Source organism: Carcharodon carcharias, chromosome 24 (assembly GCF_017639515.1).
Source record: "Carcharodon carcharias isolate sCarCar2 chromosome 24, sCarCar2.pri, whole genome shotgun sequence".
NCBI classification, from domain to species: Eukaryota; Metazoa; Chordata; class Chondrichthyes; order Lamniformes; family Lamnidae; genus Carcharodon; species Carcharodon carcharias.
Window position 1 is genome coordinate 15,218,466 of NC_054490.1, and position 23,154 is coordinate 15,241,619.

Below are 23,154 nucleotides of genomic sequence, written 5' to 3' on the forward strand. Positions count from 1 at the left end.
TATTTCCCTTTATCTCTCACTGTTTTCAATTTTTCTCCTCTCTCTCTCTGCCTCCCTCACGACCATATCTCTCACAGTCTCCCTTTCTTCTCCCTCCGACTTTCTCTCTCTCTCTGTCTGTCTCTCTCTCTCTCTCTCTCTCTCTCTGTCTCTCTCCTCTCTGTCAGTCTATCTCATTCTCTCTATCTTTTACTCTATCTTCCAGTTCTCTCCCTCTCTATATTTGGCTCCTCTGACTTTCTTTCTATCTCTTTCTCTCTCTTGCTTTTTCTGACCCTCGCTGTTTTTCTCTCTCTCTCCATCTGTCATCATTTCTCTTTTTGCCTCTCCCCTCTCTCCTTTCTCTCTGCCTCTGGGTCTCACTCCTCTCTGTCTCTTGTCTCTTTCTCTCTCTCTCTCTGTCTCTCTCTCTCTCACTCTCTCTGTCTGTCTCTGTCCTCTATCCTATTCTGCCTCTCTCTATCTCTCGCTTTCACTCTCTTTCTGTCTCTCTCTATCTCTCTGTCTCTGTCCCCTCTGTCTGTCTGTCTCATTCTCTCCATCTTTTACTCTGTCTTCCATTTCTCTCCCTCTCTATATTTCGCTCCTCTGACTTTCTTTATCTTTTTCTCTCTCTTGCTTTTTCTGACCCTCACTGTTTTTCTCTCGCTTTCTCCTTTTCTCATCATTTGTCTCTTTGCCTCTCCTCTCTCACCTTTCTCTTGTCTCTTTCTCTCTCTCTCTGTCTCTTTCTCTCTCTCTCTGTCTCTCTCCTCTATCCCATTCTGTCTCTCACTATCTCTCGCTTTGTCTCTCTTTCTGTCTCTCTCTATCTCTTGCTTTGTCTCTCTTTCTGTCTCTCGCTTTGTCTCTCTCTCCCTATCTCTCTCCTCTCTGTCGGTCTGTCTCAGTCTCTCTATCTTTTACTCTGTCTTACATTTCTCTCTCTCCCTCTCTGTACTTGACTCCTCTTACCTTCTCCTATCTCTCGCTTTTGCTCTTTCTGACTCTCTGTTTTTCTCTCACTCTCTCCATTTCTCACCATTTCTCTTTGTGTCCCTTCTCTCTGACTCTGTGTCTCTCCTCTCTCTCTGACTCTGTGTCTCTCCTCTCTCTCTGACTCTGTGTCTCTCCTCTCTCTCTCTGACTCTGTGTCTCTCCACTCTCTCTGACTCTGTGTCTCTCCTCTCTCTCTGACTCCTCTCTCTGACTCTGTGTTTCTCTCCTCTCTCTCTGACTCTGTGTTTCTCTCCTCTCTCTGACTCTGTGTCTCTCCTCTCTCTCTCTGACTCTGTATCTCTCCCCTCTCTCTCTGACTCTGTGTCTCTCTCCTCTCTGTCTCTTCACTCTTCCTCTCTACCTCTCTGTCTCTCATTCTCTGTCTCTCTCCTCTCTGTCACTCTCTTCTCTGCCTCTCTCTCTCTCTCTCTCCCTGCCTCTCTCTCTGTCTCTCTCCTGTCCCTATCTCTCCTGTCTCTCTCTCTCTCTCTCACTCTTCTCCTTGTCTCCCTCTTCTCTGTCTCTCTCTTTGACTCTCTCTCTCTCTCTCCATCCCGCTCTCTCTCCATCTCTCCTCACTCTCTGTCTCTCTTCTCTCTGTCTCTCTTCTCTGTTGCAATCCTCACTCTGTCTCTCTCTTTCACTCTCCGCTCTGTGTCTCTCTCTCTCCTCTCTCTCTCTCTCTCTGTCTCTCTCTTTCCATCTCTCCTCTCTCTCTGTTTCTCTACTCTCTCTGTCTCTGTCTTTCTTCTCTCTCTCTCTCTGTCTCTCTCTCACTCCCCACTCTCTGTCTCACTCCCCTCTGTCTCTCCTCCTCTATCTCCCCCTCACTCTGTTTCTCTCTGACAGAACACAACGATGAAGTGTCATCGCCCTGACAATAACAAGGTATCAGCTCACAGATGCTGCCTGAGCTGCTGAGTATGTTCACGGGAGGAGGCCCATTCAGTTTCGATTGTGGTACACACTGATGCTGAAAGCTGTGCTCAGTGCCGGCACTCTGTTTGATAAACACTGAGGGAGCAGTTTTAATCTTGGGCTCTAATTCTCTTTCTATTCCTGAACCTCAGGGAACTGTGTTGTTTTGAAGCCATCAGAAGTGAGTGTGCAAACAACAGCCCTGCTCAGTAAACTCATCCCCAAGTACTTGGACAAGGTGAGTGAGACCACGAGTCACAAATCCATAACCAGGGCAAAGAAATTCAGCCTATCCAGCCAGTTACACAGGAACAGGAGGAGGCCCCATTCAGCCCCCTCCTCGAGCCTGTTACACAGGAACAGGAGGAGGACATTCAGCCCCCTCCTCATGCCTGTTACACACGAATCGGAAGAGGCACCATTCAGCCTCCTCCTTGACTCTGTTCCACGGGAACAGGAGGAGACCCTTTTTTTTTATTCATTCCCGGGATTTGGGCTTCGCTGGCCGGGCCCTGCATTTATTGCCCATCCCTAATTGCCCCTTGACAAGGTGGTGGAGCTGCCTTCTTGAACCGCTGCAGTCCCATGTGGTGTAGGTACACCCACAGTGCTGTTAGGGAGGGTGTTCCAGGATTTTGACCCAGCGACAGTGAAGGAACGGCCGATATGTTTCCAAGTAGGTGTGTGGCTCGGAGGGGAACTTCCAGGTGGTGGGTGTTCCCCTTGTGTCTGCTGCCCTTGTCCTTCTAGATGGTAATGGTCATGGGTTTGGAAGGTGCTGTCTAAGGAGCCTTGGTGAGTTGCTGCAGTACATCTTGTAGATGGTACACACACTGCTGCTACTGTGTGTCGGTGGTGGAGGGAGTGAATGTTTGAGGATGGGGAGCCGATCAAGCGGGGCTGCTTTGTCCTGGACGGTGTCGAGCTTCTTGAGTGTTGTGGGAGCTGCACTCATCCAGACAAGTGGGGAGTATCCATCACACTCCTGACTTGTGCCTTGTAGATGGTGGACAGACTTTGGGGAGTCAGGAGGTGAGTTACTCGCTGCAGGATTCCCAGCCTCTGACCTGCTCTTGTAGCCACAGTATTTATATGGCTGGTCCAGTTCAGTTTCTGGTAAGTGGTAACCCCCAGGATGTTGATAGAGGGGGGATTCAGTGATGGTAATGCTATCGAACATCAAGGGGCGATGGTTGGATTCTCTCTTGTTGGAGATGATCACGACTTGACATATTGCAGAGTTCTTCGATCATTCTCCAACATTGGAATCTTTGTCCCCGTACTCAAGTCCGTTGTGTAGAAGATAAAGGAATGAGGAATGTTATCTTTATGGTAGGTGTGCTATCAGAAAGAGCCAGAGCGATGATAAAAAGAGATGGATTTGTGTATTGATGGATTATAGTAAGGCATATGATAAGGTGAATCACAGCGACTGATGAGCATGTCAGAGCCTCTTGACCTTGATGATGTCAAAGACCTTAGAGTGATAAGAAATCTTTATTACACCGGAACAGGAGGAGGCCCCATTCAGCCCCCTGCTCGAGCCTGTTACACAGGAACAGGAGGAGGCCCCATTCAGCCCCCTCCTCGAGCCTGTTACACAGGAACAGGAGGAGGCCCCATTCAGCGCCCTCCTCGAGCCTGATACACAGGAACAGGAGGAGGCCCCATTCAGCCCCTCGAGCCTGTTACACAGGAACAGGAGGAGGCCCCATTCAGCCCCCTCCTCGAGCCTGTTACACAGGAACAGGAGGAGGCCCCATTCAGCCCCCTCCTCGAGCCTAATACACAGGGACAGGAGGAGGCCCCATTCAGCCCCCTCCTCGAGCCTGTTACACAGGAACAGGAGGAGGCCCCATTCAGCCCCCTCCTCCTCGAGCCTGTTACACAGGAACAGGAGGGGTCCATTAATTCCATTCCAAAACTCAGCCGGACTTAGGCTGATCAGCATCTTACCTCCATCTTACCACTCCCTCCGACTATTTTCAGCAACTCTTAAACCCCCTCCCCAACGATGTATCTATGAATCTCAGTTTCTGAGCCCCAGAATCAACAGCTATTGACGGGAGGATCGTTCTAGGTTTCTCCTCCGCTTCATGTGAAGGATGAATGTTGGCCAAGCCAGCAATGCCAACATCCTGTGAAAGAATAGAAAAAAGATTTGTAAAACGGGGGAAACCAAATTCTTCCCTGACATTGCTCCGGAACGCCCTGGCTCTCATTTTTAGCTTCGGCTCCCTTGATCTGGTCTTTGCCCATCTCCCCTCCCTGCCCGGGGTTCCCAGACCCCCAGCGGAAGAAATATTGAACCGACTGACTAGATTCAGCACCTCAAACAGCCGGGTGATTTTAATGATTCCGGTATTTCAGTCCGCAGCACTGCCATGTCTCATTGCTTTCCCTAACACCGTGCTGTACCTGTCCTGGAAGTGTTTGATGGGGACGGTGTAGAGGGAGCTTTACTCTGTATCTAACCCCGTGCTGTACCTGTCCTGGGAGTGTTTGATGGGGACAGTGTAGAGGGAGCTTTACTCTGTAGCTAACCTGCTGCTGTACCTGTCCTGGGAGTGTTTGATGGGGACAGTGTAGAGGGAGATTTACTCTGTAACTAACCCTGTGCTGTACCTGTCCTGGGAGTGTTTGATGGGGACAGTGTAGAGGCAGATTTACTCTGTATCTAACCCCATGTTGTACCTGTCCTGGGAGTGTTTGATGGGGACGGTGCAGAGGGAGCTTTACTCTGTATCTAACCCCGTGCTGTACCCGTCCTGGGAGTGTTTGATGGGGACAGTGTAGAGGGAGCTTTACTCTGTATCTAACCCTGTGCTGTACCTGTCCTGGGAGTGTTTGATGGGGACAGTGTAGAGGGAGATTTACTCTGTATCTAACCCCATGTTGTACCTGTCCTGGGAGTGTTTGATGGGGACAGTGTAGAGGCAGCTTTACTCTGTATCTAACCCCGTGCTGTACCTGTCCTGGGAGTGTTTGATGGGGACAGTGTAGAGGGTGCTTTACTCTGTATCTAACCCTGTGCTGTACCTGTCCTGGGAGTGTTTGATGGGGACAGTGTAGAGGGAGCTTTACTCTGTATCTAACCCTGTGCTGTACCTGTCCTGGGAGTGTTTGATGGGGACAGTGTAGAGGCAGCTTTACTCTGTATCTAACCCTGTGCTGTACCTGTCCTGGGAGTGTTTGATGGGGACAGTGTAGAGGGAGCTTTACTCTGTATCTAACCCTGTGCTGTACCTGTCCTGGGAGTGTTTGATGGGGACAGTGTAGAGGCAGCTTTACTCTGTATCTAACCCCGTGCTGTACCTGTCCTGGGAGTGTTTGATGGGGACAGTGTAGAGGGAGATTTACTCTGTATCTAACCCTGTGCTGTACCTGTCCTGGGAGGGTTATAAACAGTGTAGAAGGAACTTTAATATTGAGCCTGATGAAATGTGTGCCTTTCCAGGAGTGTTTTGCTGTTTTCAATGGTGGACCAGTTGAGACCAGGAAACTTCTGCAATTCAAGTTTGATTACATCTTCTACACAGGTAAGTGTGTGTAAAAGATAACAAAGGGGTCTGGCCTGGACACCAGCACGGAGGGAGGTTTATATTGGAGGGACTGAGGGAGGCTTATATTGGAGGGACTGAGGGAGGTTTATATTGGAGGGACTGAGGGAGGTTTATATTGGAGGGACTGAGGGAGGTTTATATTGGAGGGATAGAGGGAGGTTTATATTGGAGGGACAGAGGGAGGTTTATATTGGAGGGACAGAGGGAGGTTTATATTGGAGGGACAGAGGGAAGTTTATATTGGAGGGACAGAGGGAAGTTTATATTGGAGGGACTGAGGGAGGTTTATATTGGAGGGACAGAGGGAGGTTTATATTGGAGGGACAGAGGGAGGTTTATATTGGAGGGACAGAGGGAAGTTTATATTGGAGGGACAGAGGGAAGTTTATATTGGAGGGACTGAGGGAGGTTTATATTGGAGGGACAGAGGGAGGTTTATATTGGAGGGACAGAGGGAGGTTTATATTGGAGGGACTGAGGGAGGTTTATATTGGAGGGACAGAGGGAAGTTTATATTGGAGGGACAGAGGGAGGTTTATATTGGAGGGACAGAGGGAGGTTTATATTGGAGGGACAGAGGGAAGTTTATATTGGAGGGACAGAGGGAAGTTTATATTGGAGGGACTGAGGGAGGTTTATATTGGAGGGACAGAGGGAGGTTTATATTGGAGGGACAGAGGGAGGTTTATATTGGAGGGACAGAGGGAGGTTTATATTGGAGGGACTGAGGGAGGTTTATATTGGAGGGACAGAGGGAGGTTTATATTGGAGGGACAGAGGGAGGTTTATATTGGAGGGACAGAGGGAGGTTTATATTGTAGGGACTGAGGGAGGTTTATAATGGAGGGACAGAGGGAGGTTTATATTGGAGGGACAGAGGGAGGTTTATATGGGAGGGACAGAGGGAGGTTTATATTGGAGGGACAGAGGGAGGTTTATATTGGAGGGAAAGAGGGAGGTTTATATTGGAGGGACAGAGGGAGTTTTATATTGGAGGGACAGAGGGAGTTTTATATTGGAGGGACAGAGGGAGGTTTATATTGGAGGGACAGAGGGAGGTTTATATTGGAGGGACAGAGGGAAGTTTATATTGGAGGGACAGAGGGAGGTTTATATTGGAGGGACAGAGGGAGGTTTATATTGGAGGGACAGAGGGAGGTTTATATTGGAGGGACAGAGGGAGTTTTATATTGGAGGGACAGAGGGAAGTTTATATTGGAGGGACAGAGGGAGGTTTATATTGGAGGGACAGAGGGAGGTTTATATTGGAGGGACAGAGGGAGGTTTATATTGGAGGGACAGAGGGAGGTTTATATTGGAGGGACAGAGGGAAGTTTATATTGAGGGACAGAGGGAGGTTTATATTGGAGGGACAGAGGGAGGTTTATATTGGAGGGACAGAGAGTGGTTTATATTGGAGGGACAGAGGGAGGTTTATATTGAGGGACAGAGGGAGGTTTATATTGGAGGGACAGAGGGAGGTTTATATTGGAGGGACAGAGGGAAGTTTATATTGAGGGACAGAGGGAGGTTTATATTGGAGGGACAGAGGGAGTTTTATATTGGAGGGACAGAGGGAGGTTTATATTGGAGGGACAGAGGGAGGTTTATATTGGAGGGACTGAGGAAGGTTTATATTGGAGGGACAGAGGGAGGTTTATATTGGAGGGACAGAGAGTGGTTTATATTGGAGGGACAGAGGGAGGTTTATATTGGAGGGACTGAGGGAGGTTTATATTGGAGGGACAGAGGGAGGTTTATATTGGAGGGACAGAGGGAGGTTTATATTGGAGGGACAGAGAGTGGTTTATATTGGAGGGACAGAGGGAGGTTTATATTGGAGGGACTGAGGGAGGTTTATATTGGAGGGACAGAGGGAGGTTTATATTGGAGGGACAGAGGGAGGTTTATATTGGAAGGACAGAGGGAGGTTTATATTGGAGGGACAGAGGGAGGTTTATATTGGAGGGACAGAGGGAGGTTTATATTGGAGGGACAGAGGGAGGTTTATATTGGAGGGACAGAGAGTGGTTTATATTGGAGGGACAGAGGGAGGTTTATATTGGAGGGACAGAGAGTGGTTTATATTGGAGGGACAGAGGGAGGTTTATATTGGAGGGACAGAGAGTGGTTTATATTGGAGGGACAGAGGGAGGTTTATATTGGAGGGACAGAGAGTGGTTTATATTGGAGGGACAGAGGGAGGTTTATATTGGAGGGACAGAGAGTGGTTTATATTGGAGGGACAGAGGGAGGTTTATATTGGAGGGACAGAGAGTGGTTTATATTGGAGGGACAGAGGGAGGTTTATATTGGAGGGACTGAGGGAGGTTTATATTGGAGGGACAGAGGGAGGTTTATATTGGAGGGACAGAGGGAGGTTTATATTGGAAGGACAGAGGGAGGTTTATATTGGAGGGACAGAGGGAGGTTTATATTGGAGGGACAGAGGGAGGTTTATATTGGAGGGACAGAGGGAGGTTTATATTGGAGGGACAGAGGGAGGTTTATATTGGAGGGACAGAGGGAGGTTTATATTGGAGGGACAGAGGGAGGTTTATATTGGAGGGACAGAGGAGGTTTATATTGGAGGGACTGAGGGAGGATTATATTGGAGGGACAGATGGAGGTTTATATTGGAGGGACAGAGGGAGGTTTATATTGGAGGGAAAGAGGGAGGTTTATATTGGAGGGACTGAGGGAGGTTTATATTGGAGGGACAGAGGGAGGTTTATATTGGAGGGACAGAGGGAGGTTTATATTGGAGGGACAGAGGGAGGTTTATATTGGAGGGACAGAGGGAGGTTTATATTGGAGGGACTGAGGGAGGTTTATATTGGAGGGACAGAGGGAGGTTTATATTGGAGGGAGAGAGGGAGGTTTATATTGGAGGGACTGAGGGAGGTTTATATTGGAGGGACAGAGGGAGGTTTATATTGGAGGGACAGAGGAGGTTTATATTGGAGGGACAGAGGGAGGTTTATATTGAGGGACAGAGGGAGGTTTATATTGGAGGGACAGAGGGTGGTTTATATTGGAGGGACAGAGGGAGGTTTATATTGGAGGGACAGAGGAGGTTTATATTGGAGGGACTGAGAGTGGTTTATATTGGAGGGACTGAGGGAGGTTTATATTGGAGGGACAGAGGGAGGTTTATATTGAGGGACAGAGGGAGGTTTATATTGGAGGGACTGAGGGAGGTTTATATTGGAGGGACAGAGGGAGGTTTATATTGAGGGACAGAGGGAGGTTTATATTGGAGGGACAGAGGAGGTTTATATTGGAGGGACTGAGAGTGGTTTATATTGGAGGGACTGAGGGAGGTTTATATTGGAGGGACAGAGGGAGGTTTATATTGGAGGGACTGAGGGAGGTTTATATTGGAGGGACTGAGGGAGGTTTATATTGGAGGGACAGAGGGAGGTTTATATTGGAGGGACAGAGGAGGTTTATATTGGAGGGACAGAGGGAGGTTTATATTGGAGGGACAGAGGAGGTTTATATTGGAGGGACTGAGGGAGGTTTATATTGGAGGGACAGAGGGAGGTTTATATTGGAGGGACAGAGGAGGTTTATATTGGAGGGACAGAGGGAGGTTTATATTGGAGGGACTGAGGGAGGTTTATATTGGAGGGACAGAGGGAAGTTTATATTGGAGGGACAGAGGGAGGTTTATATTGGAGGTACAGAGGGAGGTTTATATTGGAGGGACAGAGGGAGGTTTATATTGGAGGGACTGAGGGAGGTTTATATTGGAGGGACAGAGGGAGGTTTATATTGGAGGGACAGAGGGAGGTTTATATTGGAGGGACAGAGGGAGGTTTATATTGGAGGGACAGAGGGAGTTTTATATTGGAGGGACAGAGGGAGGTTTATATTGGAGGGACAGAGGGAGGTTTATATTGAGGGACACAGGGAGGTTTATATTGGAGGGACTGAGGGAGGTTTATATTGGACGGACAGAGGGAGGTTTATATTGGAGGGACAGAGGGAGGTTTATATTGGAGGGACAGAGGGAGGTTTATATTGGAGGGACAGAGGGAGGTTTATATTGGAGGGACTGAGGGAGGTTTATATTGGAGGGACAGAGGGAGGTTTATATTGGAGGGACTGAGGGAGGTTTATATTGGAGGGACAGAGGGATGTTTATATTGGAGGGACAGAGGGAGGTTTATATTGGAGGGACAGAGGGAGGTTTATATTGGAGGGACTGAGGGAGGTTTATATTGGAGGGACAGAGGGAGGTTTATATTGGAGGGACTGAGGGAGGTTTATATTGGAGGGACAGAGGGATGTTTATATTGGAGGGACAGAGGGAGGTTTATATTGGAGGGACAGAGGGAGGTTTGTATTGGAGGGACAGAGGGAGGTTTATATTGGAGGGACAGAGGGAGGTTTATATTGGAGGGACAGAGGGAGGTTTATATTGGAGGGACTGAGGGAGGTTTATATTGGAGGGACAGAGGGAGGTTTATATTGGAGGGACTGAGGGAGGTTCATATTGGAGGGAAAGAGGGAGGTTTATATTGGAGGGACTGAGGGAGGTTTATATTGGAGGGACAGAGGGAGGTTTATATTGGAGGGACAGAGGGTGGTTTATATTGGAGGGACAGAGTGAGGTTTATATTGGAGGGACAGAGGGAGGTTTATATTGGAGGGACACAGGGAGGTTTATAATGGAGGGACTGAGGGAGGTTTATATTGGAGGGACAGAGGGCGGTTTATATTGGAGGGACAGAGGGAGGTTTATATTGGAGGGACTGAGGGAGGTTTATATTGGAGGGACAGAGGGAGGTTTATATTGGAGGGACAGAGGGAGGTTTATATTGGAGGGACAGAGGGAGGTTTATATTGGAGGGACTGAGGGAGGTTTATATTGGAGGGACAGAGGGATGTTTATATTGGAGGGACAGAGGGTGGTTTATATTGGAGTAGCAGAGGGAGGTTTATATTGGAGGGACAGAGGGAGGTTTATATTGGAGGGACAGAGGGAGGTTTATATTGGAGGGACAGAGGGAGGTTTATATTGGAGTAGCAGAGGGAGGTTTATATTGGAGGGACAGAGGGAGGTTTATATTGGAGGGACAGAGGGTGGTTTATATTGGAGGGACTGAGGGAGGTTTATATTGGAGGGACAGAGGGAGGTTTATATTGGAGGGACAGAGGGAGGTTTATATTGGAGTAGCAGAGGGAGGTTTATATTGGAGGGACAGAGGGAGGTTTATATTGGAGGGACTGAGGGAGTTTTATATTGGAGGGACAGAGGGAGGTTTATATTGGAGGGACAGAGGGAGGTTTATATTGGAGTAGCAGAGGGAGGTTTATATTGGAGGGACAGAGGGAGGTTTATATTGGAGGGACAGAGGGTGGTTTATATTGGAGGGACTGAGGGAGGTTTATATTGGAGGGACAGAGGGAGGTTTATATTGGAGGGACAGAGGGAGGTTTATATTGGAGTAGCAGAGGGAGGTTTATATTGGAGGGACAGAGGGAGGTTTATATTGGAGGGACAGAGGGAGGTTTATATTGGAGGGACAGAGGGAGGTTTATATTGGAGGGACAGAGGGAGGTTTATATTGGAGGGACAGAGGGTGGTTTATATTGGAGGGACAGAGGGAGGTTTATATTGGAGGGACAGAGGGAGGTTTATATTGGAGTAGCAGAGGGAGGTTTATATTGGAGGGACAGAGGGAGGTTTATATTGGAGGGACAGAGGGAGGTTTATATTGGAGGGACAGAGGGAGGTTTATATTGGAGGGACAGAGGGAGGTTTATATTGGAGGGACAGAGGGAGGTTTATATTGGAGGGACAGAGGGAGGTTTATATTGGAGGGACAGAGGGAAGTTTATATTGGAGGGACTGAGGGATGTTTATATTGGAGGGACAGAGGGAGGTTTATATTGGAGGGTCAGAGGGAGGTTTATATTGGAGGGACAGAGGGAGGTTTATATTGGAGGGACAGAGGGAGGTTTATATTGGAGGGACAGAGGGAAGTTTATATTGGAGGGACTGAGGGATGTTTATATTGGAGGGACAGAGGGAGGTTTATATTGGAGGGACTGAGGGAGGTTTATATTGTAGGGGCAGAGGGAGGTTTATATTGGAGTAGCAGAGGGAGGTTTATATTGGAGGGACAGAGGGAGGTTTATATTGGAGGGACAGAGGGAGGTTTATATTGGAGGGGCAGAGGGAGGTTTATATTGGAGGGACAGAGGGAGGTTTATATTGGAGGGACAGAGGGAGGTTTATATTGGAGGGACAGAGGGAGGTTTATATTGGAGGGACAGAGGGAGGTTTATATTGGAGGGACAGAGGGAGGTTTATATTGTAGGGGCAGAGGGATGTTTATATTGGAGGGACAGAGGGAGGTTTATATTGGAGGGACAGAGGGAGGTTTATATTGGAGTAGCAGAGGGAGGTTTATATTGGAGGGACAGAGGGAGGTTTATATTGGAGGGGCAGAGGGAGGTTTATATTGGAGGGACAGAGGGAGGTTTATATTGGAGGGACAGAGGTAGGTTTATATTGGAGGGACTGAGGGAGGTTTATATTGAGGGACAGAGGGAGGTTTATATTGGAGGGACAGAGGGAGGTTTATATTGGAGGGACAGAGGGAGGTTTATATTGGAGGGACAGAGGGAGGTTTATATTGGAGGGACAGAGGGAGGTTTATATTGGAGGGACAGAGGGAGGTTTATATTGGAGGGACAGAGGGAGGTTTATATTGGAGGGACAGAGGGAGGTTTATATTGGAGGGACAGAGGGAGGTTTATATTGAGGGACAGAGGGAGGTTTATATTGGAGGGACAGAGGGAGGTTTATATTGAGGGACAGAGGGAGGTTTATATTGCAGGGACAGAGGGAGGTTTATATTGAGGGACAGAGGGAGGTTTATATTGGAGGGACTGAGGGAGGTTTATATTGGAGGGACAGAGGGAGGTTTATATTGGAGGGACAGAGGGAAGTTTATATTGGAGGGACAGAGGGAGGTTTATATTGGAGGGACAGAGGGAGGTTTATATTGGAGGGACAGAGGGAGGTTTATATTGGAGGGACAGAGCGAAGTTTATATTGGAGGGACAGAGGGAGGTTTATATTGGAGGGACAGAGGGAGGTTTATATTGGAGGGACAGAGGGAGGTTTATATTGGAGGGACAGAGGGAGGTTTATATTGGAGGGGCAGAGGGAGGTTTATATTGGAGGGACAGAGGGAGGTTTATATTGGAGGGGCAGAGGGAGGTTTATATTGGAGGGACAGAGGGAGGTTTATATTGGAGGGACAGAGGGAGGTTTATATTGGAGGGGCAGAGGGAGGTTTATATTGGAGGGACAGAGGGAGGTTTATATTGGAGGGACAGAGGGACGTTTATATTGGAGGGACAGAGGAGGTTTATATTGGAGGGACAGAGGGAGGTTTATATTGGAGGGGCAGAGGGAGGTTTATATTGGAGGGACAGAGGGAGGTTTATATTGGAGGGACAGAGAGAGGTTTATATTGGAGTGACAGAGGGAGGTTTATATTGGAGGGACAGAGGGAGGTTTATATTGGAGGGACAGAGGAAGGTTTATATTGGAGGGACAGAGGGAGGTTTATATTGGAGGGACAGAGGGAGGTTTATATTGGAGGGACAGAGCGAAGTTTATATTGGAGTGACAGAGGGAGGTTTATATTGGAGGGACAGAGGGAGGTTTATATTGGAGGGACTGAGGGAGGTTTATATTGGAGGGACAGAGGGAGGTTTTTATTGGAGGGACAGAGGGAGGTTTATATTGGAGTGACAGAGGGAGGTTTATATTGGAGTGACAGAGGGAGGTTTATATTGGAGGGGCAGAGGGAGGTTTATATTGGAGGGACAGAGGGAGGTTTATATTGGAGGGACAGAGGGAGGTTTATATTGGAGGGACAGAGGGAGGTTTATATTGGAGGGACAGAGGGAGGTTTATATTGGAGGGACAGAGGGAGGTTTATATTGGAGGGACAGAGGGAGGTTTATATTGGAGGGACAGAGGGAGGTTTATATTGGAGGGACAGAGGGAGGTTTATATTGGAGGGACAGAGGGAGGTTTATATTGGAGGGACAGAGGGAGGTTTATATTGGAGGGACAGAGGGAGGTTTATATTGGAGGGACAGAGGGAGGTTTATATTGGAGGGACAGAGGGAGGTTTATATTGGAGGGACAGAGGGAGGTTTATATTGGAGGGACAGAGGGAGGTTTATATTGGAGGGACAGAGGGAGGTTTATATTGGAGGGACAGAGGGAGGTTTATATTGGAGGGACAGAGGGAGGTTTATATTGGAGGGACAGAGGGAGGTTTATATTGGAGGGACAGAGGGAGGTTTATATTGGAGGGACAGAGGGAGGTTTATATTGGAGGGACAGAGGGAGGTTTATATTGGAGGGACAGAGGGAGGTTTATATTGGAGGGACAGAGGGAGGTTTATATTGGAGGGACAGAGGGAGGTTTATATTGGAGGGACAGAGGGAGGTTTATATTGGAGGGACAGAGGGAGGTTTATATTGGAGGGACAGAGGGAGGTTTATATTGGAGGGACAGAGGGAGGTTTATATTGGAGGGACAGAGGGAGGTTTATATTGGAGGGACAGAGGGAGGTTTATATTGGAGGGACAGAGGGAGGTTTATATTGGAGGGACAGAGGGAGGTTTATATTGGAGGGACAGAGGGAAGTTTATATTGGAGGGACAGAGGGAGGTTTATATTGGAGGGACAGAGGGAGGTTTATATTGGAGGGACAGAGGGAGGTTTATATTGGAGGGACAGAGGGAGGTTTATATTGGAGGGACAGAGGGAGGTTTATATTGGAGGGACAGAGGGAGGTTTATATTGGAGGGACAGAGGGAGGTTTATATTGGAGGGACAGAGGGAGGTTTATATTGGAGGGACAGATGGAGGTTTATATTGGAGGGACAGAGGGAGGTTTATATTGGAGGGACAGAGGGAGGTTTATATTGGAGGGACAGAGGGAGGTTTATATTGGAGGGACAGAGGGAGGTTTATATTGGAGGGACAGAGGGAGGTTTATATTGGAGGGACAGAGGGAGGTTTATATTGGAGGGACTGAGGGAGGTTTTTATTGGAGGGACAGAGGGAGGTTTATATTGGAGGGACAGAGGGAGGTTTATATTGGAGGGACAGAGGGAGGTTTATATTGGAGGGACAGAGGGAGGTTTATATTGGAGGGACAGAGGGAGGTTTATATTGGAGGGACAGAGGGAGGTTTATATTGGAGGGACTGAGGGAGGTTTATATTGGAGGGACAGAGGGAGGTTTATATTGGAGGGACAGAGGGAGGTTTATATTGGAGGGACAGAGGGAGGTTTATATTGGAGGGACAGAGGGAGGTTTATATTGGAGGGACAGAGGGAGGTTTATATTGGAGGGAGTGAGGGAGGTTTATATTGGAGGGACAGAGGGAGGTTTATATTGGAGGGACAGAGGGAGGTTTATATTGGAGGGACTGAGGGAGGTTTATATTGGAGGGACAGAGCGAAGTTTATATTGGAGGGACAGAGGGAGGTTTATATTGGAGTAGCAGAGGGAGGTTTATATTGGAGGGACAGAGGGAGGTTTATATTGGAGCGACAGAGGAGGTTTATATTGGAGGGACAGAGGGATGTTTATATTGGAGGGACTGAGGGAGGTTTATATTGGAGGGACAGAGGGATGTTTATATTGGAGGGACAGAGGGAGGTTTATATTGGAGGGACAGAGGGAGGTTTATATTGGAGGGACAGAGGGAGGTTTATATTGGAGGGACAGAGGGAGGTTTATATTGGAGTAGCAGAGGGAGGTTTATATTGGAGGGACTGAGGGAGGTTTATATTGGAGGGACTGAGGGATGTTTATATTGGAGGGACAGAGGGAGGTTTATATTGGAGGGACAGAGGGAGGTTTATATTGGAGGGACAGAGGGAGGTTTATATTGGAGTAGCAGAGGGAGGTTTATATTGGAGGGACAGAGGGAGGTTTATATTGGAGGGACTGAGGGAGGTTTATATTGGAGGGACAGAGGGAGGTTTATATTGGAGGGACAGAGGGAGGTTTATATTGGAGGGACAGAGGGAGGTTTATATTGGAGGGACAGAGGGAGGTTTATATTGGAGGGACAGAGGGAGGTTTATATTGGAGGGACAGAGGGAGGTTTATATTGGAGGGACAGAGGGAGGTTTATATTGGAGGGACAGAGGGAGGTTTATATTGGAGGGACAGAGGGAGGTTTATATTGGAGGGACAGAGGGAGGTTTATATTGGAGGGACAGAGGGAGGTTTATATTGGAGGGACAGAGGGAGGTTTATATTGGAGGGACAGAGGGAGGTTTATATTGGAGGGACAGAGGGAGGTTTATATTGAGGGACAGAGGGAGGTTTATATTGGAGGGACAGAGGGAGGTTTATATTGGAGGGACAGAGGGAGGTTTATATTGGAGGGACAGAGGGAGGTTTATATTGGAGGGACTGAGGGAGGTTTATATTGGAGGGACAGAGGGAGGTTTATATTGGAGGGACAGAGGGAGGTTTATATTGGAGGGACAGAGGGAGGTTTACATTGGAGGGACAGAGGGAGGTTTATATTGGAGGGAGTGAGGGAGGTTTATATTGGAGGGACAGAGGGAGGTTTATATTGGAGGGACAGAGGGAGGTTTATATTGGAGGGACAGAGGGAGGTTTATATTGGAGTAGCAGAGGGAGGTTTATATTGGAGTGACAGAGGGAGGTTTATATTGGAGGGACAGAGGGAGGTTTATATTGAGGGACAGAGGGAGGTTTATATTGGAGTAGCAGAGGGAGGTTTATATTGGAGGGACTGAGGGAGGTTTATATTGGAGGGACAGAGGGAGGTTTATATTGGAGGGACAGAGGGAGGTTTATATTGGAGGGACAGAGGGAGGTTTATATTGGAGTAGCAGAGGGAGGTTTATATTGGAGGGACTGAGGGAGGTTTATATTGGAGGGACTGAGGGATGTTTATATTGGAGGGACAGAGGGAGGTTTATATTGGAGGGACTGAGGGAGGTTTATATTGGAGGGACAGAGGGAGGTTTATATTGGAGGGACTGAGGGAGGTTTATATTGGAGGGACAGAGGGATGTTTATATTGGAGGGACAGAGGGAGGTTTATATTGGAGGGACAGAGGGAGGTTTATATTGGAGGGACTGAGGGAGGTTTATATTGGAGGGACAGAGGGATGTTTATATTGGAGGGACAGAGGGAGGTTTATATTGGAGGGACAGAGGGAGGTTTGTATTGGAGGGACAGAGGGAGGTTTATATTGGAGGGACTGAGGGAGGTTTATATTGGAGGGACAGAGGGATGTTTATATTGGAGGGACAGAGGGAGGTTTATATTGGAGGGACAGAGGGAGGTTTATATTGGAGGGACAGAGGGAGGTTTATATTGGAGGGACAGAGGGAGGTTTATATTGGAGGGACAGAGGGAGGTTTGTATTGGAGGGACAGAGGGAGGTTTATATTGGAGGGACAGAGGGAGGTTTATATTGGAGGGACAGAGGGAGGTTTGTATTGGAGGGACAGAGGGAGGTTTATATTGGAGGGACAGAGGGAGGTTTATATTGGAGGGACAGAGGGAGGTTTATATTGGAGGGACAGAGGGAGGTTTATATTGGAGGGACAGAGGGAGGTTTATATTGGAGGGACAGAGGGAGGTTTATATTGGAGGGACAGAGGGAGGTTTATATTGGAGGGACAGAGGGAGGTTTATATTGGAGGGACTGAGGGAGGTTTATATTGGAGGGAAAGAGGGAGGTTTATATTGGAGGGACTGAGGGAGGTTCATATTGGAGGGAAAGAGGGAGGTTTATATTGGAGGGAAAGAGGGAGGTTTATATTGGAGGGACAGAGGGAGGTTTATATTGGAGGGACAGAGGGAGGTTTATATTGGAGGGACAGAGGGTGTTTTATATTGGAGGGACAGAGGGAGGTTTATATTGGAGGGACAGAGGGAGGTTTATATTGGAGGTACAGAGGGAGGTTTATATTGGAGGGACAGAGGGAGGTTTATATTGGAGGGACAGAGGGAGGTTTATATTGGAGGGACAGAGGGAGGTTTATATTGGAGGGACAGAGGGAGGTTTATATTGGAGGGACAGAGGGAGGTTTATATTGGAGTTACAGTGGGAGGTTTATATTGGAGGGACTGAGGGAGGTTTATATTGGAGGGACAGAGGGAGGTTTATATTGGAGGGACAGAGGGAGGTTTATATTGGAGGGACAGAGGGAGGTTTATATTGGAGGGACAGAGGGAGGTTTATATTGGAGGGACAGAGGGAGGTTTATATTGGAGGGACAGAGGGAGGTTTATATTGTAGGGACAGAGGGAGGTTTATATTGGAGGGACAGAGGGAGGTTTATATTGGAGGGACAGAGGGTGGTTTATATTGGAGGGACAGAGGGAGGTTTATATTGGAGGGACAGAGGGAGGTTTATATTGGAGGGGCAGAGGGAGGTTTATATTGGAGGGACAGAGGGAGGTTTATATTGGAGGGACAGAGGGAGGTTTATATTGGAGGGACAGAGGGAGGTTTATATTGGAGGGACAGAGGGAGGTTTATATTGGAGTAGCAGAGGGAAGTTTATATTGGAGGGACAGAGGGAGGTTTATATTGGAGGGACAGAGGGAGGTTTATATTGGAGGGACAGAGGGTGGTTTATATTGGAGGGACTGAGGGAGGTTTATATTGGAGGGACAGAGGGAGGTTTATATTGGAGGGACAGAGGGAGGTTTATATTGGAGTAGCAGAGGGAGGTTTATATTGGAGGGACAGAGGGAGGTTTATATTGGAGGGACAGAGGGTGGTTTATATTGGAGGGACAGAGGGATGTTTATATTGGAGGGACAGAGGGAGGTTTATATTGGAGGGACAGAGGGAGGTTTATATTGGAGGGACTGAGGGAGGTTTATATTGGAGGGACAGAGGGAGGTTTATATTGGAGGGACAGAGGGAGGTTTATATTGGAGTAGCAGAGGGAGGTTTATATTGGAGGGACAGAGGGAGGTTTATATTGGAGGGACAGAGGGTGGTTTATATTGGAGGGACTGAGGGAGGTTTATATTGGAGGGACAGAGGGAGGTTTATATTGAGGGACAGAGGGAGGTTTATATTGGAGGGACAGAGGGAGGTTTATATTGGAGGGACAGAGGGAGGTTTATATTGGAGGGACAGAGGGAGGTTTATATTGGAGGGACAGAGGGAGGTTTATATTGGAGGGACAGAGGGAGGTTTATATTGGAGGGACAGAGGGAGGTTTATATTGGAGGGACAGAGGGAGGTTTATATTGGAGGGACAGAGGGAAGTTTATATTGGAGGGACTGAGGGATGTTTATATTGGAGGGACAGAGGGAGGTTTATATTGGAGGGTCAGAGAGTGGTTTATATTGGAGGGACTGAGGGAGGTTTATATTGGAGGGACAGAGGGAGTTTTATATTGGAGGGACAGAGGGAGGTTTATATTGGAGGGACAGAGAGTGGTTTATATTGGAGGGACTGAGGGAGGTTTATATTGGAGGGACAGAGGGAGGTTTATATTGGAGGGACAGAGGGAGGTTTATATTGGAGGGACAGAGGGAGGTTTATATTGGAGTAGCAGAGGGAGGTTTATATTGGAGGGACAGAGGGAGGTTTATATTGGAGGGACAGAGGGAAGTTTATATTGGAGGGACTGAGGGATGTTTATATTGGAGGGACAGAGGGAGGTTTATATTGGAGGGACAGAGGGAGGTTTATATTGTAGGGGCAGAGGGAGGTTTATATTGGAGTAGCAGAGGGAGGTTTATATTGGAGGGACAGAGGGAGGTTTATATTGGAGTAGCAGAGGGAGGTTTATATTGGAGGGTCAGAGAGTGGTTTATATTGGAGGGACAGAGGGAGGTTTATATTGGAGGGACAGAGGGAGGTTTATATTGGAGGGACAGAGGGAGGTTTATATTGGAGGGACAGAGGGAGGTTTATATTGGAGGGACTGAGGGAGGTTTATATTGGAGGGACAGAGGGAGGTTTATATTGGAGGGACAGAGGGAGGTTTATATTGGAGGGACAGAGGGAGGTTTATATTGGAGGGACAGAGGGAGGTTTATATTGGAGTAGCAGAGGGAGGTTTATATTGGAGGGACAGAGGGAGGTTTATATTGGAGGGACTGAGGGAGGTTTATATTGGAGGGACAGAGGGAGGTTTATATTGGAGGGACAGAGGGAGGTTTATATTGGAGGGACAGAGGGAGGTTTATATTGGAGGGACAGAGGGAGGTTTATATTGGAGGGACAGAGGGAGGTTTATATTGGAGGGACAGAGGGATGTTTATATTGGAGGGACAGAGGGAGGTTTATATTGGAGGGACAGAGGGAGGTTTATATTGGAGGGACAGAGGGAGGTTTATATTGGAGGGACAGAGGGAGGTTTATATTGGAGGGACAGAGGGAGGTTTATATTGGAGGGACAGAGGGAGGTTTATATTGGAGGGACAGAGGGAGGTTTATATTGGAGGGACAGAGGGAGGTTTATATTGAGGGACAGAGGGAGGTTTATATTGGAGGGACAGAGGGAGGTTTATATTGGAGGGACAGAGGGAGGTTTATATTGGAGGGACAGAGGGAGGTTTATATTGGAGGGACAGAGGGAGGTTTATATTGGAGGGACAGAGGGAGGTTTATATTGGAGGGACAGAGGGAGGTTTATATTGGAGGGACAGAGGGAGGTTTATATTGGAGTAGCAGAGGGAGGTTTATATTGGAGGGACAGAGGGAGGTTTATATTGGAGGGACAGAGGGAGGTTTATATTGGAGGGACAGAGGGAGGTTTATATTGGAGGGACAGAGGGAGGTTTATATTGGAGGGACAGAGGGAGGTTTATATTGGAGGGACAGAGGGAGGTTTATATTGGAGGGACAGAGGGAGGTTTATATTGAGGGACGGAGGGAGGTTTATATTGGAGGGACAGAGGGAGGTTTATATTGAGGGACAGAGGGAGGTTTATATTGGAGGGACAGAGGGAGGTTTATATTGAGGGACAGAGGGAGGTTTATATTGGAGGGACAGAGGGAGGTTTATATTGAGGGACAGAGGGAGGTTTATATTGGAGGGACAGAGGGAGGTTTATATTGGAGTAGCAGAGGGAGGTTTATATTGGAGGGACAGAGGGAGGTTTATATTGGAGGGACAGAGGGAGGTTTATATTGGAGGGACAGAGGGAGGTTTATATTGGAGGGACAGAGGGAGGTTTATATTGGAGGGACAGAGGGAGGTTTATATTGGAGGGACAGAGGGAGGTTTATATTGGAGGGACAGAGGGAGGTTTATATTGGAGGGACAGAGGGAGGTTTATATTGAGGGACAGAGGGAGGTTTATATTGGAGGGACAGAGGGAGGTTTATATTGAGGGACAGAGGGAGGTTTATATTGCAGGGACAGAGGGAGGTTTATATTGAGGGACAGAGGGAGGTTTATATTGGAGGGACTGAGGGAGGTTTATATTGGAGGGACAGAGGGAGGTTTATATTGGAGGGACAGAGGGAGGTTTATATTGGAGGGACAGAGGGAAGTTTATATTGGAGTGACAGAGGGAGGTTTATATTGGAGGGACAGAGGGAAGTTTATATTGGAGGGACAGAGGGAGGTTTATATTGGAGGGACAGAGGGAGGTTTATATTGGAGGGACAGAGGGAAGTTTATATTGGAGGGACAGAGGGAGGTTTATATTGGAGGGACAGAGGGAGGTTTATATTGAGGGACAGAGGGAGGTTTATATTGCAGGGACAGAGGGAGGTTTATATTGAGGGACAGAGGGAGGTTTATATTGGAGGGACTGAGGGAGGTTTATATTGGAGGGACAGAGGGAGGTTTATATTGGAGGGACAGAGGGAGGTTTATATTGTAGGGGCAGAGGGAGGTTTATATTGGAGGGACAGAGGAGGTTTATATTGGAGGGACAGAGGGAGGTTTATATTGGAGGGACTGAGGGAGGTTTATATTGGAGGGACAGAGGGAGGTTTATATTGGAGTGACAGAGGGAGGTTTATATTGGAGGGGCAGAGGGAGGTTTATATTGAGGGACAGAGGGAGGTTTATATTGGAGGGACTGAGGGAGGTTTATATTGGAGGGACAGAGGGAGGTTTATATTGGAGGGACAGAGAGAGGTTTATATTGGAGGGACAGAGAGAGGTTTATATTGGAGGGACAGAGGGAGGTTTTTATTGGAGGGACAGAGGGAGGTTTATATTGGATGGGCAGAGGGAGGTTTATATTGGAGGGACAGAGGGAGGTTTATATTGGAGGGACAGAGGGAGGTTTATATTGGATGGGCAGAGGGAGGTTTATATTGGAGGGACAGAGGGAGGTTTATATTGGAGGGACAGAGGGAGGTTTATATTGGAGGGACAGAGGGAGGTTTATATTGGAGGGACAGAGGGAGGTTTATATTGGAGGGACAGAGGGAAGTTTATATTGGAGGGACAGAGGGAGGTTTATATTGGAGGGACAGAGGGAGGTTTATATTGGAGGGACAGAGGGAGGTTTATATTGGAGGGACAGAGGGAGGTTTATATTGAGGGACAGAGGGAGGTTTATATTGGAGGGACTGAGGGAGGTTTATATTGGAGGGACAGAGGGAGGTTTATATTGGAGGGACTGAGGGAGGTTTATATTGGAGGGACAGAGGGAAGTTTATATTGGAGGGACAGAGGGAGGTTTATATTGGAGGGACAGAGGGAAGTTTATATTGGAGGGACAGAGGGAGGTTTATATTGGAGGGACAGAGGGAGGTTTATATTGGAGGGACTGAGGGAGGTTTATATTGGAGGGACAGAGGGAAGTTTATATTGGAGGGACAGAGGGAGGTTTATATTGTAGGGGCAGAGGGAGGTTTATATTGGAGGGACAGAGGGAGGTTTATATTGGAGGGACAGAGGGAGGTTTATATTGGAGGGACAGAGGGAGGTTTATATTGGAGGGAGTGAGGGAGGTTTATATTGGAGGGACAGAGGGAGGTTTATATTGGAGGGACAGAGGGAGGTTTATATTGGAGGGACAGAGGGAGGTTTATATTGGAGGGACAGAGGGAGGTTTATATTGGAGGGACAGAGGGAGGTTTATATTGGAGGGACAGAGGGAGGTTTATATTCGAGGGACAGAGGGAGGTTTATATTGGAGGGACAGAGGGAAGTTTATATTGGAGGGACAGAGGGAGGTTTATATTGGAGGGACAGAGGGAGGTTTATATTGGAGGGACAGAGGGAGGTTTATATTGGAGGGACAGAGGGAGGTTTATATTGGAGGGACAGAGGGAGGTTTATATTGGAGGGACAGAGGGAGGTTTATATTGGAGGGACAGAGGGAGGTTTATATTGGAGGGACAGAGGGTGGTTTGTATTGGAGGGACAGAGGGAGGTTTATATTGGAGGGACAGAGGGAGGTTTATATTGGAGGGACAGAGCGAAGTTTATATTGGAGGGACAGAGGGAGGTTTATATTGGAGGGACAGAGGGAGGTTTATATTGGAGTAGCAGAGGGAGGTTTATATTGGAGGGACAGAGGGTGGTTTGTATTGGAGGGACAGAGGGAGGTTTATATTGGAGTAGCAGAGGGAGGTTTATATTGGAGGGACAGAGGGTGGTTTGTATTGGAGGGACAGAGGGAGGTTTATATTGGAGGGACAGAGGG

General features: G+C 47.9%; 1 protein-coding gene across 1 annotated transcript in view; it reads left to right on the forward strand.

Moving 5' to 3' along the window:
• aldh3b1 (aldehyde dehydrogenase 3 family, member B1) overlaps nucleotides 1-23,154 on the forward strand; it is a 309,412-nt gene that overhangs the window by 33,958 nt on the left and 252,300 nt on the right. The window contains exons 4-5 of the mRNA XM_041174008.1: nucleotides 2,049-2,134; nucleotides 5,354-5,435. Of these exons, the coding sequence (XP_041029942.1) occupies nucleotides 2,049-2,134; nucleotides 5,354-5,435 (168 nt within the window). The remainder of the gene's footprint in view (nucleotides 1-2,048; nucleotides 2,135-5,353; nucleotides 5,436-23,154) is intronic.